At 43.2% G+C, this 25,186-nt stretch overlaps 1 protein-coding gene across 1 annotated transcript; it reads right to left on the bottom strand.

The window, feature by feature from the left end:
- Window positions 1–5,677: 5,677 nt before the first annotated feature.
- Npbwr1 (neuropeptides B and W receptor 1) lies at window positions 5,678–6,667 on the bottom strand. Its single transcript, XM_090338629.1, has one exon. It carries the CDS (start codon window positions 6,665–6,667, stop codon window positions 5,678–5,680), a length of 990 nt encoding a protein of 329 aa, XP_090194755.1.
- Between the last annotated feature and the right edge of the window lie 18,519 nt (window positions 6,668–25,186).

Below are 25,186 nucleotides of genomic sequence, written 5' to 3'. Positions count from 1 at the left end.
TTCTTCTTTTCCTTCTTTCCTTCCTTTTTTCCCCTCCTTCCTTCCTTCCTTTCTCTCTCTCTCTCCCTTTTTGTCTTCCTTTCTCTGTTCCTTCTTTCCTTTCTTCCTTCTGTCTTTCCTTCCTTTTTTAAAAAACTAATATTACTACAAATCCAAAACCTGATTTTTCTGTGTGGCCTTCTTTAAGGTAGCAGGCAATTTCACTTTTTACAGATGCCTTAAACAAGAAGAAATATATACTTGGCTCCTGTACATTTATTTTATGAATTTGGCTTTTCCTACTGAGAATAGAATTTATTAAAATAATTTTCTTTTTCACCTCCTGAGTATAAACTATTATTCATCGCAAGAATGTTTATTTTTAAAGTCCCTACAATCAAGCAAATCTTGTTCTTTGGAAGCCTAAGCAAACAATATTTTGGTATTTTAGATACTTAATTTTATTTTTTGCCAATGCTGGGGCTTGAACTCAGGGCCCGAGCACTGCCCTTAGGCTTTCTTAAGGCTAAAGCTCTACCATTTGAGTCATAGCACCACTTCTGGCTTTTTCTATATATGTGGCACTGAAGAATCAAACCTGGTTCTTTGTGCATGCTAGGCAAGCACTCTACCACTAGGCCAAACTCCTGGCCCTGGATACTTAATATTTTGATACTATAAATACTTCATATTTTTTGCTCTAGTAATATTGGTTTATTTTTTGTCAAATAAACCTTAAACAATGATCAGGCAAACAAAAGTAGAACCTTGTAATAATATCAGTGAAAGGTGGGCCCTGAATCCTTCACTGATGCAATAATATGTGAAACAATCAAATCAAGCATCTTAGCTTTTACACAATTAATGGCCTACCTCTCAGAGCTTGGGATGACAAGCTCTCTTGGTTCTCTATTGCTATAAACACAATAGCTGAGGCTGGGATGTCTACAGTAAAAAGCAATTTATTTTGCTTAAGGCCGTAAGAGCTGGAAAGTTCTAAACAGAACATCTGTTCCACATGTAGTCAGGGCCTTCCTGCTATATCATGACAAGGCAGAGGGTACTACAACATGGTAGAGAGTCCTGCTTTCTAACAAAGCAGAGCTTTGTTCTTAAAACAAAGTAATGTTCTTGCAGCTGAAATAGGAACTAAAAGGTTCTCATTGGTCTTGGTTGGTTTCTATGTATCTGCCTAAATTTATTCTGAGTGCCTCAATGTCTTTGTTTTGTGATTGTTATTGGTTCCTTTTGTTTCACTATAATACTGGGGATTATATTCAGAGCTACAGCTTGCAAGGGCTCTGCCACTTGACCACTTCCTCGGTTTTTTTATATTCAAAATGGGGAGCAGAGTGCCAGACTCACAGAAAGCTATCCTGATGGTGGATCATACTGTGTAGATTTCTTTCATCATAGGCACCAACACAGGTGACTACTGTACCTACCAGAACACTGTTGAAGCAAAGGTTTACAGCGAATCTGTGGCGGTTCCCATGACATCCTCACTTTGCCAATATGTGGGTCAGGCCTATGCAATATGACTATTAACTGATTGTTGTATATATGCTAACAATTTCAAAACTTTGTCTTCACCCCTCACTCACTACACAGCTGTTCAAATATTAAAATAATGAGGTTTGAGATGGTATAACAGCTTATTATCTTTTCTATTCTTGACATTAAGTTCTAGAGTCTCTTTGCCAAGAAATAGATTTGTACTATTTTCAAAATCAATCAAATTAATTTTGCTTTATTTGTGTGTGCATGCTTATCTTGGGGCTTAAACTTGGGGCCTGAACACTGTTTTTGTGAGCTTTCTCCAGCCATAACTCCATTTCTGGCTTTTGGTAGTTAACTGGAGATAGCTGTCTCATGGACATTCCTGCCTGGACTGGCTTTGAACACTCAGATCTCAGCCTCCTGAATAGCTATGATTACAGGCATGAGCCACCAGCACCTGGATGAAATCAACCAAATTAAAAGGTGGGAGCTATTTCATTCTTAACGTTGTCCTATCAGGTACTTCTGTTTATGTATGCCTTATTCATCACAACTACTTTTCATATGGGCAATTCTTATAAATACCAATAATAATTGCTCTATCCTAAGGTAACATGTATGGATCTCATGTTTTCAGATAATAGAATATTCACTTATCACACAGAATGTTCCTGCATTTATTCTTAAACTGAACTCCTCTGCACTGGATTAGCAGAGTTTGGACATTTCTTAAAAGAAAACATACATTTCCACATCTACAATCATTGCTAATGAGAAATACAGGAAACTGATTAGCAGAGTCCCCAGCTATGTAGAAATCTCAACTGTACTAAAGTAAAACCAAAGAGACAGTTATAAATATCAGCAGTAATAAAAAAACAATCTTGTTTACACAAAGACTTCAATGATTCAACACAGAATTATAACTTTGCAATATGATGTAAGTAAACTTTACTTCTGCATGATTTGTTAGCATATTGATTCTACATCCTAAGGCTTACAATCTCACTGATTTGTTAATAGGTATATGACACAATAGTTTATCTGGAGATTGAGAAGGACAAGATGAAGCTAAACTTCGGAGTCCCAGGTATTTCTTTTTAATCTCACATACACATATGCCAATCTGTGCCTAACTGTGGGTGACACAGCAATGCCAGTCCTTATACTCTTCCAGCAGTTTTCCCCATCAATTCTGAGACAGTCCCAGGTCCAAAGTAGAAAAGATGCAGTGGACAGATGAATCTTTGGGCCTTCCTCTAATCTGTGTCAATACTGAGTTCCTGAAAACAAGTGAAGCTTCAGATCCAGATGTATACCTATATCTGAAGTCAAATGTCTACTTCACTCTTGTCCAAAACCCTTGGTAATCTAGAATTCAAGCATTCATTTTAAACTGAGCACTGAACTGGCAGAACTCACCTGTAATCCTAGCTACTCAGGAAGCTGAGATTAAGGTCCAAAGCTAGTCTGGGCAAAAAAGTCTGTGAGACTCTCACCTCCAATTATCCACCAAAAAGCCAGAAGAGAAGCTGTAGATTAAGTGGCGAAGTGCCAGCTTTGAATGAAAATGAAAACAAACAAACAAACAACCCCGAGGCCCTGATTTCCAGTCCTACTACTAACACACACACACACACACACACACACACACACACACTTTAAAAAATTACAGAGATTTCTAGACATGCCAGAGTACTCACAAACGAGTTTTGTACATTTTTAAAAAAAAAAAATCTGTAGATTTTTTTCCCTTCAGAAATGAGACAGATAAGAGCATGAATCCCAAGAGGCCCTTAACCCTATCTGCACAGGCCTATTCCAGTACCACGGTGGCCAGCGTTGAAAATGATTCCAGGGCCAGGAATGTGGCCTACTGGTAGAGTGCTTGCCTAATATACATGAAGCCCTGGGTTCAGTTCCTTGGTACTTCATACACAGAAAACAAAAACAAAAAAAAAAACAAAAACAGAAGTGGTGCTGAGGCTCAAGTGGTAGAGTGCTATCTTTAAGTAAGCTCAAGAACAGCAACCAGGCCCTAAGTTCTCAAGCACCACAACTGACAAAAAAAAAAAAAATGCATTCTAGAAGAAAAATTTAACTTTGAACAATAGACTATTATTTGCCTCCCTGCAACAAGACACAAGGCTCCTCTTCCACAGATTTTTAGTGGTATTTTGAATCTCAGTATGGTGGCTTACACATATAATCCCAACTACTCAGGAGGCTGAGATTTGAAAGTCATGGTTTAGGGCAGGAAAATGACTCATCTCCAGTTAACAAGTAAAAAGTTGAATGTGGAGCTGTGACTCAAGTAGTAGAGCAAGCTGAAGAAAAAAGCTAAGCCTGAATAACTGAGAAAATAAAAGTTTTAATTAAACTAGGTAAATGAAACCTATTGGAAATTCTGTGTACATAAAACTGAGTTTTCAGGAAACTTTTTTCTTTTCTTTTTTGCCAGTCCTGGAGCTTGAACTCTAGGCCTGAGCACTGTCTTTGGGCCTTCTGAAGGCTAGAGCTCTACCAGTTGAGCCACAGCACCAGCCTTTTCTATGTATGTGGAACCTGGGTCTTCATGCATGCTGGGCAAGCATTCTACAATTAGGTCAAACTACTGGCCTCACCAGGAAGCTTTTTTTGTTGTTTTGTTTTTTGGTTTGGTTTGTTTGCGTTTTTAGAAATTTCAATTCACTCATGTTTTGCATTCATCATAAAGAACAATACTTTTTTGGTGGTGGTGGTGGTGGTGGGACTTGAACTCAAGACCTGGGTGCTGTTCCAAGCTGTTTTTCTCAAATCTAGCACTCTACCACTTTATGCAAAAACTCTACTTCTGATTTTTGAGTGGTTAACTGGAGATTCAAGTGGGGGGGGGTGCTTGTGGCTCAAGCTTGTAATCCTAGCTACTTAGGATGCTTAGATCTGAGGATCACAATTCAAAGCCACCTGGGGCAGGAAAGTCCATGGGACTCTTATCTCCAATTAACCACCAGAAAACCAGAAGTGGAGCAGTAACTCAAAGTAGTAGAGTGCTAGCTTTGACAGCTCAGGGACAGCGCCCAGGCCCCAGACCCCAAATTCAAACCCCACGATTGACTAAAACAAATTAACAAAAAGTCTCATGGGGACTTTTCTAACTGCCATCCTCTGATCTCAGGCTGAGCCACCTACGCCTGGAAGAATACTACCTTAAAAAAAAAAAAAACAAAACACCATCTATTATCAATCTAGTTAACTGACCTCATTTTTGAAGCATAAACTGAGGTGAGGCCATAACACATCACAATAACACAATGACTAAATTTTCAGACTACCGGGTACCACCTGAAACTAAGGAACAAATTGTGGCACCAGGTTAAAAACGGGACAGGCATTTGTCTAGCCACGGGAAAGCTGGGCTTGCCAGCCGTCTCTGCTTCCTGACTTCCTAGGTGAGGTCAAGGAAGAGTGTGAGTAGAAGAGAATACATTGAGTTTTCTTATTCCTTTCCATCCTCAGAGCAACTTGTGTAGTATGTTCTTTCCCGGCCCTCGGTCCTGGGAAGCCGTACTTACACCAACCATTCCAAAGGAACTGTCCTAGCCTTGGCGGCCCTTGGGCGCCATTGGGAAGGCAGCCTTGGTGTGGGGCGCTGGGCGCTGCCACCCCGCGCTCGGAGTAGGAAGAGAGGAGAGGAGGGCTGCCGGTGAGGGGAGGGTGTTCTCTAGTCTTGGCAGCCATAGCCAGATCCCCACCTCCCCTTTCCTATCCCACCCTTCGCTCCCTTTTCCCAGGCGGTGAGCCCAGGCGGATGCCACCGCGCGGACCTTCCCTCCCTCTGGGGCGCAGATCCGGGCTGGGCTCGAACACGCGGGAGGACACGCGTGCCAAGCCGGAATATGTTCCCGCATGTGCCAAGGTCTAGCCTGGCAGAACGCGAAGAAGCCGGGCTCCGAGGCCGCCCGGGGCCGACGCCTGGGGGCGCTGGCGACCTCCTCCCGCCCAGGGCTGCCCGGGCCGAGGCGCGTGCCCAGCGCGGGCGCCCACGGCCTCCACACCCAGACGTCTCGGTGCCGAGTTCGGGACCCCGTCGCCGTCCTTCAGCCGTGAGGAGCGGCTGGAGGGGCGATCGGGGCCGCGGGGCTCTCGCGAGGCTGGGGTGTGGGGTGATGCGGAGCGCGGGCGTCCCCGGAGCCCGCCGGGCCAGGCTGGGCGTCGGTCAGGGGGCGGCGCGGCAGGCCAGCAGCCGGCGCAGGTGCTTGCGGAAGCCGTCGTCCAGGAAGGCGTAGAGGAAGGGGTTGAGGCAGCTGTTGGCGTAGCTCAGGCTGGTGATGAGGTAGGAGATGGTGACGAGCAGCGGCGTCGGCGGGAGGTCGGCGACGAGCACCACCACGGTGCTCAGGTGGTAGGGCGTCCAGCAGAGGAGGCACGCCGCCAGGATGGCCGCCACCAGCCAGCTCACCCGCTTCTTGGCGCGATGCAGGGCCTTGGCGTGGCCGTCCAGCCGGATGGCGCGCAGCCGGCACAGCAGGGTGGTGTAGAGGACGCAGATGGCGGACACCGGGAGGGCGAAGCCCAGCACGAGCGTGTAGACGCGGCTGGCCCGCCACCAGAAGGCCTCGGGCTGCGGGAAGACCAGCACGCACTGGCGCCGGCCCTGCTCGTCGTCGAGGCGGGCGAAGATGGCGAAGGGCAGCACCACGAGGGTGACCAGCGCCCACACCGCCAGGCTCACGGCGCGGGCGGCGCCGTAGGTCCGGCCGGCCACGCGGCGCGACTGCGCGGTGGCCAGCACCACCCGGTAGCGGTCGGCGCTCAGGACGGTGAGGAAGTAGAGGCTGGAGAAGGTGTTGCCCTGGTCGATGGCCACGATCAGCTTGCACATGAGCTCCCCGAAGGGCCAGCGCCGCAGCAGGAAGTCGGCGATGGTGACGGGCAGCACCAGGGTGAAGAGCTCGTCGGCGACGGCCAGATTGAGGATGAACAGGTTGGTGACGGTCCTCAGGCGCGGCGTCCGCAGCAGCACGGCCAGCACGGCCGAGTTGCCCGCCAGCCCCACGGCGCAGATCACCGCGTAAACCACGGGCACCGCCACGGCCAAAGGCGGCGGCGGCAGCGGCGCCAGGCTCGACGCGTTGGGGCAGCCAGGGGCCGGACCCGGGCACGACGCGTTGGCCCCGTCGGGCTCCGACCAGGACGAGTTGCGCATGTCGGCGGGGACCGCCGAGCCGGGGCGGGGCCGCTGAGCCGGGGCCGGCCGCGGGAGCCTGCGCCCGGGAGCCCGCGCTGACTCGACCCCGAGCGGTGCGCCCGCGCCCAGGCGCTCCAAGTCCTCCGGGCCCCGCGGGGGAGCAGCGTCGCCCCACCCCGTCCCGCAGCCCCGCGCTCACCGTGGACGCCCGCTGCTGCTGGAAACAGAATTGAAAACTCAGGTTAGGCTCCTGGACGTGCGTAGGGGAAAGCGGGGGTGGGGGGGGGCGACAAGATGGGGGTGCAAGCCTTCCCCCATCCCGGGCCAGCACTCTCTCTCTCTCTACCTGTTGCAATCTCCTCCCAGTAAGTTGAATCAACCCGCTCTGCACAGTTCGCTCTCAGTCCTCACAAGTAAATGCAAGGCCATCGCCCGTGTTTTGGGGTACCCCTGGCACACCCCAGGGCCCCCCACCCCACCCAAAGAATCCCGCAGAGGCAAGCGTCCGAACGCTTAACTTCTGCGCACCCTTGGCCACGACAAGCCCAACAGCAATCTTTACCTTACCTAGCTGGACACAAGCAAGGTTTGCCTCTGCAGCCCGCCTCCGGAAGCCGCCTCCGCGCCCGCCGGCCCGGGCGCCCCTCTCGGCCGCGTCCGCCGCGGGGTCGCCGCTCCCAGAGCGCCTCCGGATCGCCGAAGCTAGGACTGCGCAGCCGCAGTACCTGCTCTCTACCCGGCCTGTCACCCCCAGCCCTGCTCCTAATGAAACGCTTGGAGCCCACAGAAAGCAGCACTCCTCCCACCAGATGGAGGTCTTCTCTTCCTCACCTGTAAACTCACTTCTTGTTGACATACTAAAATACTTTCCTACTTTAGGGGATGGGAGTAATGGAGGGGTGGATAAAAGGGGTGACACTGATCAAGATGCATTATGCTCATAAACTGGCCCATTGTGTTGAAACCCCCTTTGTACAACCATTTGAAGATACCTTAAAACATTACCAATTGGATTTAAGAAAAACAAAGCTAAGGTGTTCGCCGTCTGTTTATTAAAGATGTTTTAAACGCCCCAAATGCAACATGGAATATGAAATTTGAAATTCTATTGCTATGAAGAAGGAAATAGTGAATGTAGTTTGAAATGCAAACAGAATTGATTTTTCTAACACACTCCTCTTTAGAGACCAGGTTAGAATGAATGGCAGTTTGAGATACTTTCATGTTTTCTAGACATACATATACATACTTAATAAAGATAAACTGCTTGTGCAAGCCCTTTAGGGTGACTTAATGCATGTTTGATAAAACGTTGCACGTTGCTGGACACATTCTGCTGCTTTGCCAAGGTACATTCCTCATTCTTGTGCTAATGAGAGCTGCTGGCAGTCAGGCCTGAGGTTACCAGGGGCAGCAGAGGGGAGGCTAGCTTAGACTCCAAGGCTGCTGTCTCTTTGGGCTCTGGATTCTTTCTCCTGAAACGGAAATCATGCCCGGCTCCTTTGAGGACTGAGGAGCCAATGAAATAAACTAGATTTTACTTCTCTCTGATTCCTATCTTTTCTCTCCATCTTCCCTCTGGGATTCTAACTCTGGGATGAAAACACTGGGATTCATGAACTCAATAAACCTCCAGGCACAGAAGCAGTTAAGAACCAAATAAAGAGCTTGTTGGGTCCTGTAGAATGCATTTTAAAAGCTAGGACTGGAGGCACTAAGAAAAAGATCCCCCTCAGCCAGAGGAAGATAGGAAACATACCCATTCCTCCTTCTTCTCCTCCTCCTCCTCCTCCTCCTCCTCCTACACTTCCTCCTCCTCCTCCTCCTCCTCCTCCTTCTCTTCCTCCTCCTCCTCCTCCTCCTCCTCCTCCTCTCCCCACCAGGAGCTACATAAATTTGAATCCACTGACTTTCATTCTTGGACAAGAAAAGCAGGTTACATACATACATGAGAAAACCTATTATATGAAGCAAAACAAAGACATACATAGAACACACACATAAACATTCAGGTCTATGTGTGTACAATGTACATACATGTGTGTGTAGTTGTTAATTTTGAAACATTTGGAGAATTTTCTCTTGTTATTCATTTCCAGCTTAATAACAATGCAGATGAAGAATATACACAATGTGATTTCATTTCACAGGAAATTTGCTGAAACTTACTGCCCAGTAAACGTTTCTCTGGTTATCTCACATATTCTAGGGTAGAGAAAAGCGTGTTCTGCCCTTGTTAAATGTGAAACTCTACATATGTCAAGAAGCCATCTTCATTGCAGTATTGTGCAAATATTTTCACTATTCATACTTTTATCTAATTTTTTCTTGTCAGTCGTGGGACTTGAACCCTGGGCCTAGGTCTGTCCCTGAGCTCTTTTTCAGCTCAAGGCTACCATCCTACCCCTTGAGCCACAGTGCCACTTCCTGTGTTCTCGTGTTTAATTGGAGACAAGAGTCTCATGCACTTTAGTGCCTGGGCTGGCTTTGAAACCAAGGTCCTCAGATCTCAGCCTCCTGAGTAGCTAGGCTTACAGGTATGAGCCACTGTGCCCAACTTATCTAAATTTTTTTAGTTATTGAAAGCGATGTGGGAATCTATCAATAATTGTAGATTTGTCTAATATTGATGCTTTTAGATATGTCCATTGTTATTACATAATTTGATGCTATTTTATCAACTACACATATATTTAACATAGTTATGTTTTTCCATAGGAAGGATACTTATTCTTTCATTATCATCTCCTTAATCTAGTTGTACTTTTTTTTGTGTGGGTCATGGGGCTTGAACTTGGCCTGGGCACTGTCTCTGAGCTCTTCAGCTCAAGGGTATCACCCTACCCTTGAACCAAGCCCCACTTTCCTGTTTTCTAGAAGTTAATTGGAGATAAGAGTCTCAAGTTCTTTTGTGCTTGTGCAGGCTTTGAATGACGATCCTCAGATCTCAGCCTCCTGAGTAGCTAGGATTACAGGCCTGAGCCACTACCCCCGGCTTCTAGTTGTACCTTTGCTTGATATCGCTAAAACCACAGTTTCCTTTAGTATTATCATGGAAAATAATTTCTGTTTTTTTTTCCACTTTAAACCTTTGTTTTCCTATATTTGAAGTATATCCAGGTCAGTACTATAGAATTTTTTAATTCAGTGTAACAACCTTTGTATTTTTTTTTCCTGGTCCTAGGGCTTGAACTCAGGCTTTAAGAACTGTCTCTGAGCTTCTTTTGTCCCAGGGTACTGCCCTACTACTTTGAGCCACAGCTCCACTTCTGGCATTTTGCCAGTTAATTGGAGATAAGAATCTCATGGACTTTCCAACTTGGTCTGGCTTTGAACCAAAAGCCTCAGATCTTAGCCTCCTGAGTAGCTAGGATGACAGACATGAGCCACCAGTGCCTGGCTACATTTGTCTTTTGTTGTTATTGTTTCTGTTGTTGTTGCTGCTGCTGTTTTTGCCAGTACTGGGGCTTGAACTCAGGGCCAAGACACTGTCGTTGGGCTTTCTTTTCTTCTCATATATTTTTATTGTAATTAATAGAAGGGTTACATTATATTTGCCAGACAGAAGGTGCATTCCTTCACATACATTTAACCTTTCTCATGTTTTGGTCCCCATTTCCCTCCCCCCACCCCCGCCCCTCATCTTGTTTTCTCCCCTTCCCTATCCTACTTCAAATAAACAAATAAACATATATACAATATATCAGATAACAAGGTGAAATACTGTAACAATATGAGATAATCAAGGGACAGCAAAAGAGATGAGAGATAACATAGTACATTTAGGACAACAATCACTCATTATATGGCTTTTGTTTCTATACCCTGGAGGTTCTTTCATTTAGCATCATCCTATATGGCCTTATGTATCTAGGTTTTGAGCTATTGGAAATCTCTGCTAGGAGAGCCCAAGGTTTCTACTGATTATGACAAATGAGGAAAACCATTGAGCCTATGTTCCTTTGAGTCTGGCATAGTTCACTTAATATGATCTTTTTCTAAGTTTTTCCATTTCTTTACAAGTGGGGTGATGTTGTTCTTTCTGATTGTCCTTGGGCTTTCTTAAGGCTAGTGTTCTACCATTTGAGCCACAGCACCACTTGTGGCTTTTTCTGTGTATGTGGTTGCAAGGAATTGAACCCAGGGCTTCATGCATGCTAGGCAAGCTCTCTACCACAGTCCTGGCCCCATATGTCTTTTTTTTTTTTTGGTCAGTCATGGGGCTTGAACTCTGGACTGGGGCATTGTCCCTGAGCTCATTAGCTCAAGGCTATTACCCTACCACTTGAGCCACAGCGACACTCCCAGTCTGGTTTTCTGGTAGTTAACTGGCGATAAGAGTCTCCTGGACTTTAGTGCCCAAGCTAGCTTTAAACCTCAGTCCTCAGATCTCAACCTCCTGAGTAGCTAGGATTAGGATTTCTGGCATGAGCCACCATACCTGGCTCCATTTGTCTTTTATTTTATTATTATTATTGTAATATATAGAGGGGTTACAGTTATATTCGCCAGACAGTGGGTACATTACTTCTCGAACATTGATACCCCTTCTCATGCTTTTATACCCATTTCCCTCCCTCCACCCCTCCCAATCATTTTAGTCTTTTATTAAGTCAGATTTTTTTTCCCCCACAAGCTAGTCTTGAACTCCTGAACTTCATTAATCATCCCGTGGGATTATAATGACATAATCATGGGCTTATAGGCACAAACCATCATGTCTAGCTCAATATTTGCCTTTAAATTGAAGGACTTGCCGGAAGTTTAGCCTAGTGGTAAAGTGCTTGCCTGGCATGCACGGAGACCTGGGTTTGATTCCTTGGTACCACATACATGGGAAAAGGCAGAAGTGGTGCTGTGGCTCAAGTGGCAGAGCTCTAGCTTTCAGAAAGTTCAAGGACAGTGCTCAGGCCCTGAGTTCAAGCCCAGGACTGGCAAAAACAAACAAACAAACAAATAAATAAATAGAAGGACTTATATCTGTAAATATTATTAGGGTTTCTATGATCTAAATATTTGTCACTCTTTTTTTTTTTTTTTTGCCAGTCCTGGGCTTGAGCTCAGAGCCTGAGCACTGTCCTTGGACTTTCTCTAGGATAGAATTCTACCACTTGAGCCTCAGCACCACTTCTGGCTTTTTTCTATGTATGTGGTACCAAGGAATTGAACCCGGGTCTTCGTGCATGCTAGGCAAGCACTCTACCACAAGGCCAAACTCCCGGCCCCATAAATATTTGTCACTCTTAAAATTCATATATAAACAAATCCCCGACTATGACAGTTGAATTAAATTTTTAGCTCTATGATATCGCAAAAGGAGTGTGCACTCCATAGGAACTTTACTTTGAATTTAAACTTGTTTTTGGTTGTGTAATATAGTATGATGCTCTCTTTGTGTAATGCTAGGCAATTGTGATAAGCAAGTTTTCTGTCAATCTTGTGTTCAACAGCAGATACTGCCATGTTACTTGGTAGTTTAGCTATATTAAATTCATTTGATATATGATATTTTCAATTTATGGTACATTTATGAGTAACCTTACCATAAATTCAAAGTAACTATATCAAAACCTAATCACCAGCCAAAGTGCTAGTGGCTCACTCCTGTAATCCTAGCTACTCAGGATTACATCCAGAGAATCATAGTTCAAAGCCAGTCCAGGCAGAAAAGACTTCCAGTTTCAGTCTCCAAAATTACTAGCTAAAGTCAGGGTGGAGGTACGGCTCAAGTGGTAAAGCAAATGAGCAAGCAAGCAGAGCAATCTCGAGGCCCTCAATTCCAGTCTCAATATGGGCCAATGTAATAGAGATGGAGCGTTTGTGGGTGCCTAGACCATGAGAGTGAATCTGTTGTAACAGAATCAGTGCCCTCATGAAAGAATGTATGCTTGCACTTTTTTGCCTTTCAGGGTTACGGGGAAATCTAGGAAGCTGGCTTTCATTAGACTCCAAATTTTCTAGCACCTTGTTTTTGGACTCCCCTAGTCTCCAGAACTCTCAAAGTAAATCATTTCTGTTGTTGATAAACCACCCAGTTCCTAATATTTTGCTACAACAGAAAAAAAAACTGAACAAAACAAATTTGATTCCATGTATGGGGTACTATCATCATAAATAATTCACAATGTGAAAGCAGCCTTGAAATTGTATCGGATAAAAGCTGAGAATTTTGAAGTGAATTCTGAGAAAGACCCATGTGCCATTGATGGGCCAAGGTGTTGTTGGTAAGAGCTCAGAAAAAAATGAGGTGAGCTAGAGAGAATGTCTTGATTTTCTTGGAAAATAAATGACCTAACTGAATGTTCATAGAATATGGACAATGAAGACTATTCAGGTTAGGTTTCAGCCAGGAAAGAGAAACATGTTACTGGAAACTATACAGGAAAAAAATCTTTGTTATTGGGCCAGGAGTTTGGCCTAGTGGTAGAGTGCTTGCCTAGCATGCATGAAGACCCGGGTTCAATTCCTCAGTACCACATACTTAGAAAAAGCCGGAAGTGGTGCTAAGGCTCAAGTGGTAGAGCTCTAGCCTTGGGAAAGTCCAAGGACAGTGCTCAGGCCCTGAGCTTAAGCCCAGCACTGGTAAAAAAAAAAATCCTTGTTATTAAATGGCAAAGAACTTGGGCTAAATTGTGTTAATGACCTTATGCTTTGTGGCAGGTAAAGCCCGTAAATTATGAAGTTGGACATCTAAACAAATGTGTAAGAAACCATCTTGGTTACATTGCGGGGTGGGGGGTTAGGCATATTTCTGGGGCTAAAACTCAGGGCCTGGGCACTGTTCCTGATCATTTTTGTTCAAGACTAGTACTCTACCACTTGAGCCACAGTTCCACCTCTGAGCCACAGTTCCACCTCTGGCGTCTTGGTAGCTAATTGAAGATGAGAGTCTTACAGACCTCTGCCTCTTCACATTTCAATCCTCAGATCTCAGCTTCCAGGACAGCTAGGATTACAGGTATTTCCCATCAGCACTTGCCTATGACAAAATCTATGAAAAGAGAAATAACTTGAAGATAGAATTTTTCATCCAAAGGAAAGCAGATCATAATGGTTGTGGAGATTCTAGGTATAATATACTGAGAAGAATGAAAAAGTCTGTTTAGAACCAATGTCAAGGGTCTGACCTAACCACCACTGAATGTGGTAATGACATTCATCTTTGATTTGAACAGAGCCAGGATCTGTTCTTTTGTCCAAGGCCAGGAAAGGATGCAACTCAAATATCCTCAGGCTGGTCAGTCTCCACCACAGGTGCATAGTGCACAGCCCCAGACAGCACAGTGCGTTGTTAAGCCACAACCCAAGCACAGAGGTGCCTCAAAGGTAAGTCCACCCAAACCATGGGGATAGTTTGATCACTTCACTGGGTCCAGAAGGCAGCATACCACCTGCCTTAGTATGTCTAGGGGCAAAACACAGAGACAAGAGAGTTGTTCATTCTCAAGGCTAAATATATTTAGTCTTCTTAGCCACATTGGATTTTAGGCATGCATGGATTGATGTTTTTTTTTTTCTTTCCCCTGTCTTCTTTTTGGAGTAGGAATATGTATCCTCTGTCTTTCCTACCACTGTATTTTAAAAGTGCATAGCAGGTTTGATTTCACTCACAACTGGAGACCTACTTGCATCAGGATGAATCATACTTTGAGTCTTATTCATATATGATTTAGATGACATTTAGATTAGGCTTTTAGATTTTTGTTTTTGCCAGTCCTGGGCTTGGGCTCAGGGCTTGAGCACTGTCTTTGGGTTTTCTCAAAGCTAGAGCTCTTCCACTTGAGCAACAGCACCCTTCTGGCTTTTTCCTATGTATGTGGCACCAAGGAATTGAACCCGGGTCTTCGTGTATGCTAGGCATGCACTCTACCACTAGGCCAAACTCCTGGCCCCGGGCTTCTAGATTTTTGAGTGGATGTTGGCATTACTTAAGATCTGTGAGACTACTAGGATGAAATGAATGTATTTTGTATGTAAAAATGGCATGAATTTAGGCAGGGTATTGACAGACGTGGAATGCGATAATCTCAATGTGTATGTCCATCAAAATTCATGACAACTGTTTTAACACATACTGTTCAAAGCAATGATAGAAGCATTGTATTAGAATATTATTGTTTATAAATAGATAAATTAATGACAACTGTTAGAAAAGCAGAAAGAAGGAATTGGAAATACTGCTACAAGTCACTTATTACTGTTCATTGAAAAATATAGGGTGGCTGGACACCGGTGCCTTACGCCTATAATCCTAGCTACTCAGGAGGCTGGGAACTGAGGATCGCAGTTCAAACCCAGCCTGGGCACGAAAAGTCATGAGGCTCTTATCTCCAATTAACCACTAGAAAACCAAAAATGGTGCTGTGGCTCAAGTGGTAGAGCAGTGGCCTTGAGCTGAAGAGCTCAGGGACAGTGCCCATGCCCCACAATCGACAAAAAAAAGTGATTTTTTTAAAATAAAGTTTTATTTATGGTAAGTATATATTCCAAATTCTAGTTTAATGATTCAGAAGATTTAAGCTATAATTGATGTGCTAGGCAAAAATAGAACTGTAACATCTATCATTAAAACCAACCAGGATGAGTATTGGATGCTCAGGCATTTAATATAATCTACTCAAGGGACAAAGAACTGAAGGATCAAAGTTAGCACCCCTAAAACATCTCCACACCGTCACTCCATGTGTAGAAAAGTCCAAGAGACTCATCTCCAAACTAACCGGCAAAAATCAAAGCGGAGGTATCTGGCTCAAGTGGTAGAATGCCAGCCAAGCAGGTAAGCCAAACAAGCACAGGTCCTGAGCTTAAGCCCTAGTACTCATGATAATCATGATTTAAAAAAAAAAAAGTGTGGGGAGGGATGGAAGAACTCTGGCGTGGGGAAGCCTGTTGAAACTGTGTCACAGGTGATCAGCCATCACGGTAAGACACCAGCCAGCACATGGGCCAGTGGTGCAATGGATAACACACCTGACTACGAACCAGAAGACTCGAGGTTCAACTCCTGGCTGGCTCGGCCTTGTGTGCTCTTTTTCTTTTTCTTTTTTTTTTCTTTTCCAGTCCTGGGCTTGAGCTCAGGGCTTGAGCACTGTCCTTGGGCTTTCTCAAGGATAGAACTCTACCACTTGAGCCACAGCACCACTTCCAGCATTTTTTTTTCTGTGTATGTGGTACCAAGGATTTGAACCCAGGTCCTTGTGCATGCTAGGCAAAGCACTCTACCACCAGGCCAAACTCCCAGCCCCTTGTGCGCCTTTTTTGTTTTGATCTTTTTCTATTTTTGTTCTACATGTGATGCCTTTTTTGTTGTTGTTGTTTGTTCCTTGATGTTTTAGTCAGAGCATCTTAGAACATCAGGGTCACATTCGGAAATATCTGTTTTTCTATTGATTGCTAGGCCCTGTTTAGAGGACTTGGGGAGTTGCATGATGTCATTTGCGAGTCACAAAAAGCGCCCCGATTTTGCTAAGGATGCACCTGAAGAGTCTTTTGTAAAACGGAGGGGGGGAATATAGTTTAGGAAATTTCTCCTCCTCTCTCTGCTCCCTCATCCCCATTCCACCCCCCACCAAAGAGGCAGGCAGGAAGGAAAAAGAGGTGCGAAGGGTCTGAGGTTACCTGTGTGATGATGGAAAAGACTTTCTTTTTCTTTTTTATTCATCACCGTGTCCTCCCCCATCTCCCATGGAGCACAGAGTCCACCCTCACATGAGCCCAAAGATGGGGTGTGTGTCACAGGCAGCTGGCTGGAAGTGGGGAGGCTCCCCAGAGCCCTCAGAACCTGCTGTCCTGGCTTCCAAACCCTAAACCTGTCACACACCACCCCACCCCACCCACTAAAGTGTGGGTGATTTTTACCACAAAAAGACCCTCAGGTACTCTCTCGTGGAATCTACGACCTGAGAAAGCAAAAGCAAAAAGTGTAAGAGACCAAGGTACATTGCCCAAGAAGAAATGGATGGATGGAATTGTCATCTCCATCTGCATCTGTACATCACCTTTACAATATTTTTTATATTGAAATCTATATCTGGTGAATGTAATTGTAACCCCCCTAGACCCCCACCCTCAAAAAAAAGTGAAGTCTAAGCCAGGCGCGGTGGCTCACTTCTGTAATCCTAGCTACTCAGAAGGCTGAGATCTGAGGACCAAGGTTCAAAGCCAGCCTGAGCACTAAAGAACATGAGACTTATCTCCAATTAACCTCTAGAAAACGGGAAGTGGGGCTTGGCTTAAAGGTAGGGTGGTAGCCTTGAGCTGAAGAGCTCAGGGACAGCGCCCAGGCCCAGAGTTCAAGCCCCATAATCCACAAAAAAAATAAAGTCTAAGGCCAAAAGAGAACTCAGGAAGTGGCTGAGTCATAGGACACCATTAACTCAGGGATTGATCTATTTTTTTCCAAGATAACTCCTCCCTTTCCACCACCCCCTGGAGGAAATCATATAGCATTCATAAAGTACAGAAAATTACTGGGTGGCTTTTTTTTCTTTTTCTGGTTCTGGGCTTTATCTCTGGGCCTGGGCATTGTCCCAAGGTTAGTGCTCTACTTGAGCCACAGCAGTACTTCTGGCTTTTTTTTCTTAGTACTAGTTTATTGGAGATGAGATCCTAGGCTGGCTTCGAACTTGTAATCCTCAGATCTCAAGCTCTTGAGTAGCTGGTATTACAGGGGTGAGCCACTGGCACTCAGCTACATGACACTGATGAAGATATATATAAAACTATGCTGGGTGTCAGTGGCTCACACCTGTAATCCTAGCCATTCAGGAGGCTGAGATCGAAGATTGCATTTCAAAATCAACTGGGTTAGGAAAACTCTGTGAGACTCTTATCTCCAATTAACTACCAGAAAACCAGAAGTGGCACTGGTGCTCAAGAGGTAGAGCACTATCCTTGAACTGAAGAGCTCAGGGACAGCGCGTAGGCCCAGAGTTCAAGCCCCACAGCCAACCCTCCCCCACACACACAAAAAAGAAAGAAAAGAAATCCAGCAATTCCACCACTTGTCATTTACCCGATCATCCCAGAACAAGGACATACTAAACCCACTAGCACAATGATGCTCATTGCAGCACTATTTACCATAGCAAAGATATGGAACCAACCCAATTGCCTCTCACAGATGATTAGATCAACAAGATATGGTATTTATACACAATGGAATTCTATGCTGCCATCAGAAAGAACAATATCACCCCATTTGTAAGGAAATGTAACACTTGGAAGTAAGCCAGACTTAAAGGAACATAGGCTGAATGGTTTCCCTCATTTGTCATAATTAGTATAAACCCTAGACTCTCCTAGCAAAGGATTACAATAGGGCAAAACCTAGATACATAAGGCCATATAGGATGAGGCTAAATGAAAGGACCTCCAGGATATGGAAACAAGAGCCATATAATGTGTGGTACAAAAATACCAGGCAAATAATTGGACGGGGGGCGGGGGGGGGGGAACCAAGAGGGGGGTGGGGGGAAGGGTAATGGGACCAAGACACGTGGAAGGGTATCAATGTATGTGAATTAATGCACCTTCTATCTGGCAAATATCATGTTACCCTTTTATTAAATACAATAAAAAAAGAAAGAACATGAGAAAAAAAAAAAAGAAACATAAGCCATATAATGAATGATGGTTGTTCTTAAGGTACCATGTTATCTCTCATCTCTTTTGCTGTTGGTTATCTCATATTGTTACAGTATCTCACTTTGTTACCTGATATATCAGATATGTTTGTATTTGGTTTTTTGAAATTGGATTGGGAACGGGGGAAAACAAGATGAGGGGTGGGGGGGGGAGGGAAATGGGGACCAAGACATGTGAAAGGGTATCAATGTATGTGAATTAATGCACCATCTATCTGGCAAATATCATGTAACCCTCCTATTAATTACAATAAAAAATATATGAAAAAAAGAATAAAAAAATACCAGGCAAATAAAAGGGGGCATCTCATAAATTAAAAAAGAAAAGAAAAGAAAAATATAGGATGGGAGTTTGGCTTAGTGGTAGAGTGCTTTCTTAGCATGCATGAAGCCCTAGGTTCGATTCCTCAGTACCATATAAACAGAAAAAGCTGGAATTAGTGCTATGGCTCCAGTGGTAGAGTGCTAGCCTTGAGCAAAAGAAGCTCAAGGGTGCCCAGGCCCTGAGTTCAAGCCCCACGACTGGCCAAAAAAGGAAAAGAAAAGAAAAATCCAAGGCAGTTAAAAAGGAAAAAGATGAAAGAAAGAAGAAGAGCAAATAATAAGGGTAATTTGAAAACCAATTCAAGTATAGTAGGCAGTAACACAACTGTATCAATAATCACTTTAAAGTTAAAAGAAACTCTTAGAGTGGTTAAAATAACCACTGATGCATTTTAATTTATAAAAAATGATATAATGAATGGATCAAAAAGATAAACTTCTATGTAGACATAAAAACCATTTAAAATATGATGTAAAAATCAACGTTAATAAATTCTTTAATAAATTAAAAAAGATAAACTTCTAGTTGTAATCAAAAGCAATCTGAATACACTATATTAATCTCAAAGGCAGTAGATCTTAGATCAAAGTAAATAATGAGAGATGGAGAGGGGTATGGCATACTGACAATCTGATTAATTAACTAGATGTAACAATCTTGAATCTATGCATATTTCACACAGATTATGTGATGTAAAAGCCCAATAAAACTACAAAGAGAAACAAGCATGTCTGTTATAACTGGAGGTTTCAAAACCCCTCTTTCTAATCACCGAATCATAAAGTAGAAAGTCAGGGTCAACATAACCAAGCTGAAAAGCACTCCCCAAATGACAAAACTCTAAACAGTCTCTTGACTAAAGACGTACAACAAGAAATGTACACTTAGAAAGATGCCTAATGAAGCTTTCTGCTCCAGCTTTATTCATCAGGAGAATCCCGTCCTTCTCAAGCTCCCAAGAAATAGTTCCCAAGGCAGATTACATTTGGAGCCCTAAGACACCCCTCAACCAGTTTAAAAGAATAGCAAATATGAAAGTTTACTCTCAGACCACCATAGTATTAAGCCAACAACCAGTAGCAGGAAGTTTGGGGGAATTCCAAAAGATTTAGAGATTAAATAACACACTTTTTAAAAGCAAATTGGTGAGACAGGAGCACGGCCTACTGGTAGAATGCTTGCCTAGCATGCATAAAGTCCTGGGTTCGATTTCTCAGTACCACATACACAGAAAAAAAAACAGAAGTGATGCTGTGGCACAAGTGATAGAAAAAGCCCATGGACAGTGCTCAAGCCCTGAGTTCAAGAGAGAGAGAGAGGTAAATATATAGATGGATATATCTTGAGCAGGGGCCCTGTAGCTCACGAGAAAATCCTAGCTACTCAGGAAGCTGAGATCTGAGGATCAAGGTTCATAGCCAGCCTGGGCATAAAACCGTGAGACTCTTAATTAACCTCTAGAAAATGGGAAGTGGGGCCTGTGGCTCCAGGGATAGGGCAGTAGCCTTGAGTTGAAGAGCTCAGGAATAGCACCCAGGCCCAGAGTTCAAGCCCCATGACTGACAAAAAAATAGTGAAAGAAGAGTCTGGTGAAAGTGTAAAATATCTCAAACTAAATAAAAATGAGAATACAGCTTATCCAAGGGTAGGCCACAGTGAAAGCAGCACTTACAGTGCCTTGACAACAGGGGATGCGTGTATGAACAGAGGAAACATTGGGAATAAATGATGTGAACTCCGCTTTAGGAAAGCAGGAGGAAGAACATCCTAAATGAAAGTAAACAGAAGGAGAAGAAATAATAACATTCAAAAGGGAAATAAATGAATTTGAAAACAGAAAACAAAAGAAAGAAATGGGAAATGTACTGCTGTAAGTGCTGAAACCTAGATTTTTTAAGACTCTAGAACCAAGCTCTTTGGCTTCCCTATGTTCTGCCACTCACTTCCATATGCCAAATAAAGAGGCCTAGTGAGAGACAGGAGTTTGGTCTAATGGTACAGTGCTTGCCCAGCGTGTATGAAGACCTGGGTTCCATTCCTTGGTACCACATATGTAGAAAAAGGCAGAAGTGGTGCTCTGGCTCAAGTAGTAGAGCACTAGCCTTGAGAAAGCTGAAGAACAGTGCGCAAGCCCTGAGTTCAAGCCCTGGTAAAGAGAAAGAGAGACAGAGACAGAGAGACAGAGACACAGAGAGAGACAGAAAGAGAAAGGCAGAGAGATTGAGAGACAGAGACAGAGAGATTGAGAGACAATGACAGAGACAGAGACACAGAGACAGAGAGATAGCGAGGGCACAGAAAAGGAGAACTTATGTGGCATAGACAGCCACAAGAAGATAAAATACCTGTTTGTTATAAGGAAAAGATACATATTTCTTAAACAGTCTTGCCAAGGTATGGCCTCATTGATTACTATGTGAGTCCTTGATTTTTTGTATTTGTTTTTGTTTTGTTTTATTGAGTTATTTAATTTTCCGCCAGTACAAAATCTTGACCTCAATGCCTGGGCCCTGTCCTAAGTTTTTACTGTACCACTTGAGCCACATCTCCACTTCTGTTTATTTGGTAGCTAAGTGAAGATAACAGTCTCACAGACTTTTCAGCCTAGGCTGATTTTGAACTGCTATCCTAAGTTCCCAGCTTCCTAAGTAACTAGGATTACAGGCATGAGCCACTGGCTTCCTGTTTTGGGAAGTGTTCTAGAGAATGGGTTTTCCACAGTGAGGATCTCTTTACCACTCCTTGTAAATACGATATCCATAAGCCCTGTTCTTCCTAGAGTTCAAGGCATCTGCGAAGCGGCTGCATAGTTTATAGCAAAGACAGCAAAAACTGCTTTTTTTATGGCTTATGTTTACATCATATTTTAAATGACAAGTTTAACAAACAAGTGTTCAAGGAGGGAATCTCTAATTACAATCTCTGGGACTTAGTATTTAGAACTTAATCAAAATTAGGCTAAGGGTTTTTATGTCATAGAAACATATCAATTTATGAAATAAAACTATGTCTATAGAGTCATAGGTTTTTATGTCTATATAGTTATGTTTGTATTTCCATTACCATGTCCATAGAAAAGCTGCTTTTAAAGCACTTTCTCTAACCTCAGTGCTCAGAAGCCAAGAAAGAGGATTCGGACTTCAAGTCTGAACTACATAGACTTTTTAAAATTATTATTTTTTTGTTTATACGGCACCAAAAAATTGAACTGAGAGCGTCATGAGTGTTAGGAAAGCAAACTACCACTGAGCCACATTTCCATCCCAGTGACAAGAAAGAAAGAGGTGGGGAGAGAGGAAAGAAAGGAGGGAGGGAAGAAGAGAGGGAGGGAGGCAGGGAGGGAGAGAGGACAAAAATAGCAACCCTTTGTAGTCTCTTCCAGAAATACAAGCAGAGACTACTTTCAAACACCTCATAATGAGGCCAGTGTTATCTTGATTCTAAAATCAAGGACATTATAAAGAAGGAAAGCAACAGAAGTATCAGTAGAAAATAACTTCCAATTATCCATCCAATGGAAGACATATCTAAAATATAACAAGAGTCTTAAACTCAATAATAAAAAAAAACACAAATAAGTTGGACTCTGGTCAGTGGATCACACTTACTATTCAGGAGGCTGAGATCTGAGAATTGTGGTTCAAAGTCAATCTAGTCAGGAAAGTCTGTGAGATTCCAATTAACTACCAAAAAAATCTAAAGTGGATCTGTGGCTCCAGTGATAGAGCACTAACCTTGAACAGAAAAGTTCCGGGACAGAGCCTAGGCTCTGAGTTCAAATAATTTAGAAATTAAGTTTAATTAAATTTTAAAAATAAACAGTAAGGACCAGGAGCTTTGCCTACTGGTAGAGTGCTTGCCTAGCATGCACAAAGGCCTGAATTTGATTCCTTAGCACCACATACGTAGAAAAAAACCTGGAAGTGGTGCTGTGGCTCAAGGGGAGTAGAGCTCTAGCCTTCAGAAAAGTCCAAAGACAGTGCTCAGACCCTGAGTTCAAGCCCCACAACTGGCAAAAAAAAAAAAAAAAAAAAAAAAAACAGTGAATGGCAAAGCTCTAAACAAGCTCTTGACTAAAGAAGATGTGCAATAAATAAGAAATGAACATGTAAAAAGATGCCCAACACTGTAAATTATAAGAGAGTTGCAAAAAATAAGATATAGGTACATGCCTGATAGAGTAGCTAAAATCTAAATTTCTTACAACACCAAATACTGGTGAAAGGTAGAGCTACAAGAACTTTTATTCAAGCTGGTATAAACAACGTGGTAGTTTCTTGGTACAATTTTCCCAGATAATTTAATAGTATGCTTATCAGGAGGTATTCAGACAAGCTGAAAATTTATGTCAGTATAAAATGCCTGCCTAGGGGCCAGGAGTTTGGCCTAATGGTAGAGTGCTTGCCTAGCATACACGGAGACCTGGGTTCAATTCCTTAGTACCACATACATAGAAAAAAAGCCAGAAGTAGTGCTGAGCCTCAAGTGGTAGAGCTTTGGCCTTGAGAAAGCTGAAGAACAGTGCTCAGACCCTGAGCTCAAGCCCAGGACTGGCAAAAAAAAAAAAAATGCCTGCATAGTCGGGAGTGGTGGCTCACAACTGTGACTCAGAAGGCCGAGGTCTGAGGATCATGGTTCAAAGCCAGTCCAGGGCACTAAAGTCTGTGAGACTCTCATCTCCAATTAACTATCAGAAAACCAGAAGTGGCACTGTGGCTCAAGTGGTAGGTTGGTAGCCTTGATCTGAAGAGCTCAGGGACAATGCCCAAGCCCAAAGTTCAAGTCCCACAGCCAACAACAACAACAAAATACCTGCATATAAATGCTTTTATGATAGCTTTGTAAAAGGCAGCAAGATGTCCTTCAATAGATGTTTAGATAAACAAATTGTTGATATAGGTATAAATTATATTTTTCTCTTTATACCAGTACTGGGGCTTTAACTCAGTTCCTCACATTCTTGTTTTTTTTAAACTCAAGCCTGGTGCTCTACCACTTGAGTCACACCTTCACTTTCTGCTTTTTACTGGTTAATTGGAGGTACGTCTCTAGGATTTGTCTGGCTTGTGAACCTAGATCTTCAGATCTCAGCCTCCTATATGGTAGGATTATGATATATGCTAATGGCTTATTTCTTTTTCAGTAATGAAAAGGAAGAAGCTGTGGAGCCACAGAAACCTCATGGAGCAAAGATATGGATATATTACTAAGAAATGAAGGAAGATACCTGGAAAAGCCTTCACTTCACTCAGCATGTTCCCAACCATATGACATCTGGGAAAGACAAAATACAGAAGAGCCATGATTGACAGCAGTTCTGAGAGTGAAGGGCAGAGGGAGATGAGAGCTCATTACACACAGAAGATTTTCAAGGGAGTGGGGCCATTATGCATGGTTCTGTAACTGCACAGATGAGTTTGCACTTGTCAAAACTGTCTAACTAGGTAAGACAAAGAACCAATTCTAATATAAATTATGGACCTTACTTAATAATAATGTACCATTTTGACTCATCAATCATAATAATTCAAGATATTAGTAATAGAAGAAACTGGGAGGAACCTAAGAGAATTCTTTACCTTTTCTTGTGTGGGCATAAATGAAATCTCTGTATTTTGTGCTCCGCTTTTTTCATAAGCCTAAAAATTGTTTTTTAAAAAAGGGGAGACCTGACAAAAAAATTGAAAGTCCTTTCAAAAAAAATCTGTAAATGTGACTAAGCTAATGAGTTGGCACAAAACACAGTGAACTTATATTTAAATATATGAGAAAACAGCTAAACCATTTACAATGTCACATTTTGTCAGATTTATATTATTCTGTAAATGTAAGCCCGGAAATGTAAGCTCCAAGAATGATGTCTTCAATTTGTTGATGAATCAAAAATTGTCAAAGCTGGAAATGACACTGTGGCCCAAGTGGGAGAGCACTGACCTTGAACTGAAAAGCTCAAGGACAACACTCAGGGCCAGACTTCAAGCCCCAGGACCTACGACAAAAAATTGTCAAAGTTAAATCCTTTGAATTGCTTTAATATACCCATTTCTGTGCCAAGCCAACATACATATTCAGAGATGAGATACATCTCTGTAAATTTTATCATATGAATTTAAATTGATTTTTTATAGCTATCCTGGGGCTTGAACCCAGGGCCTGGTCACTATCCCTGAGCTTCTTTTGCTCAAGGCTAGCACTCCACCACTTGAGCTATAGCACTACTGCTGGCTTTTTCTGTGATAGTGAAGAACCAAACCCAGAGCTTTATGCATGCTAGGCAAGCACTCTACCACTAAGACATATTCCCAGCTCAAATGAATGGATTTTTATGAGAGCCAAAGGAAAGAGAATTTTGGTAAGTAAGAAGTTAACTTTAGAATATTGTTCCTTTAGAATTGTATCAGTCATTCTATTGATGGCTGAGTTAATTTTTTTTTTTTTGCCAGTCCTGGGCTTGAGCTCAGGGCCTGAGCACTGTCCTTGGACTTTCTCAAGGTTAGAGCTCTACCACTTGAGCCTCAGCACCACTTCCAGCTTTTTTCTATGTATGTGGTACCGAGGAATCGAACC

The sequence above is a fragment of the Megascapheus bottae genome, chromosome 9 (assembly GCF_031878675.1).
Source record: "Megascapheus bottae isolate mThoBot1 chromosome 9, mThoBot2.hap1, whole genome shotgun sequence".
NCBI lineage: Eukaryota > Metazoa > Chordata > Mammalia > Rodentia > Geomyidae > Megascapheus > Megascapheus bottae.
The sequence above is the reverse complement of the archived record's forward strand: the minus strand, read 5'-3'. Positions and strand labels throughout refer to the sequence as shown.

What these genes read in the sequence shown, in the direction of transcription:
- Npbwr1 (XM_090338629.1), bottom strand. Translation starts at nt 6,667, where the DNA reads ATGCGCAACTCGTCCTGGTCGGAGCCCGACGGGGCCAACGCGTCGTGC.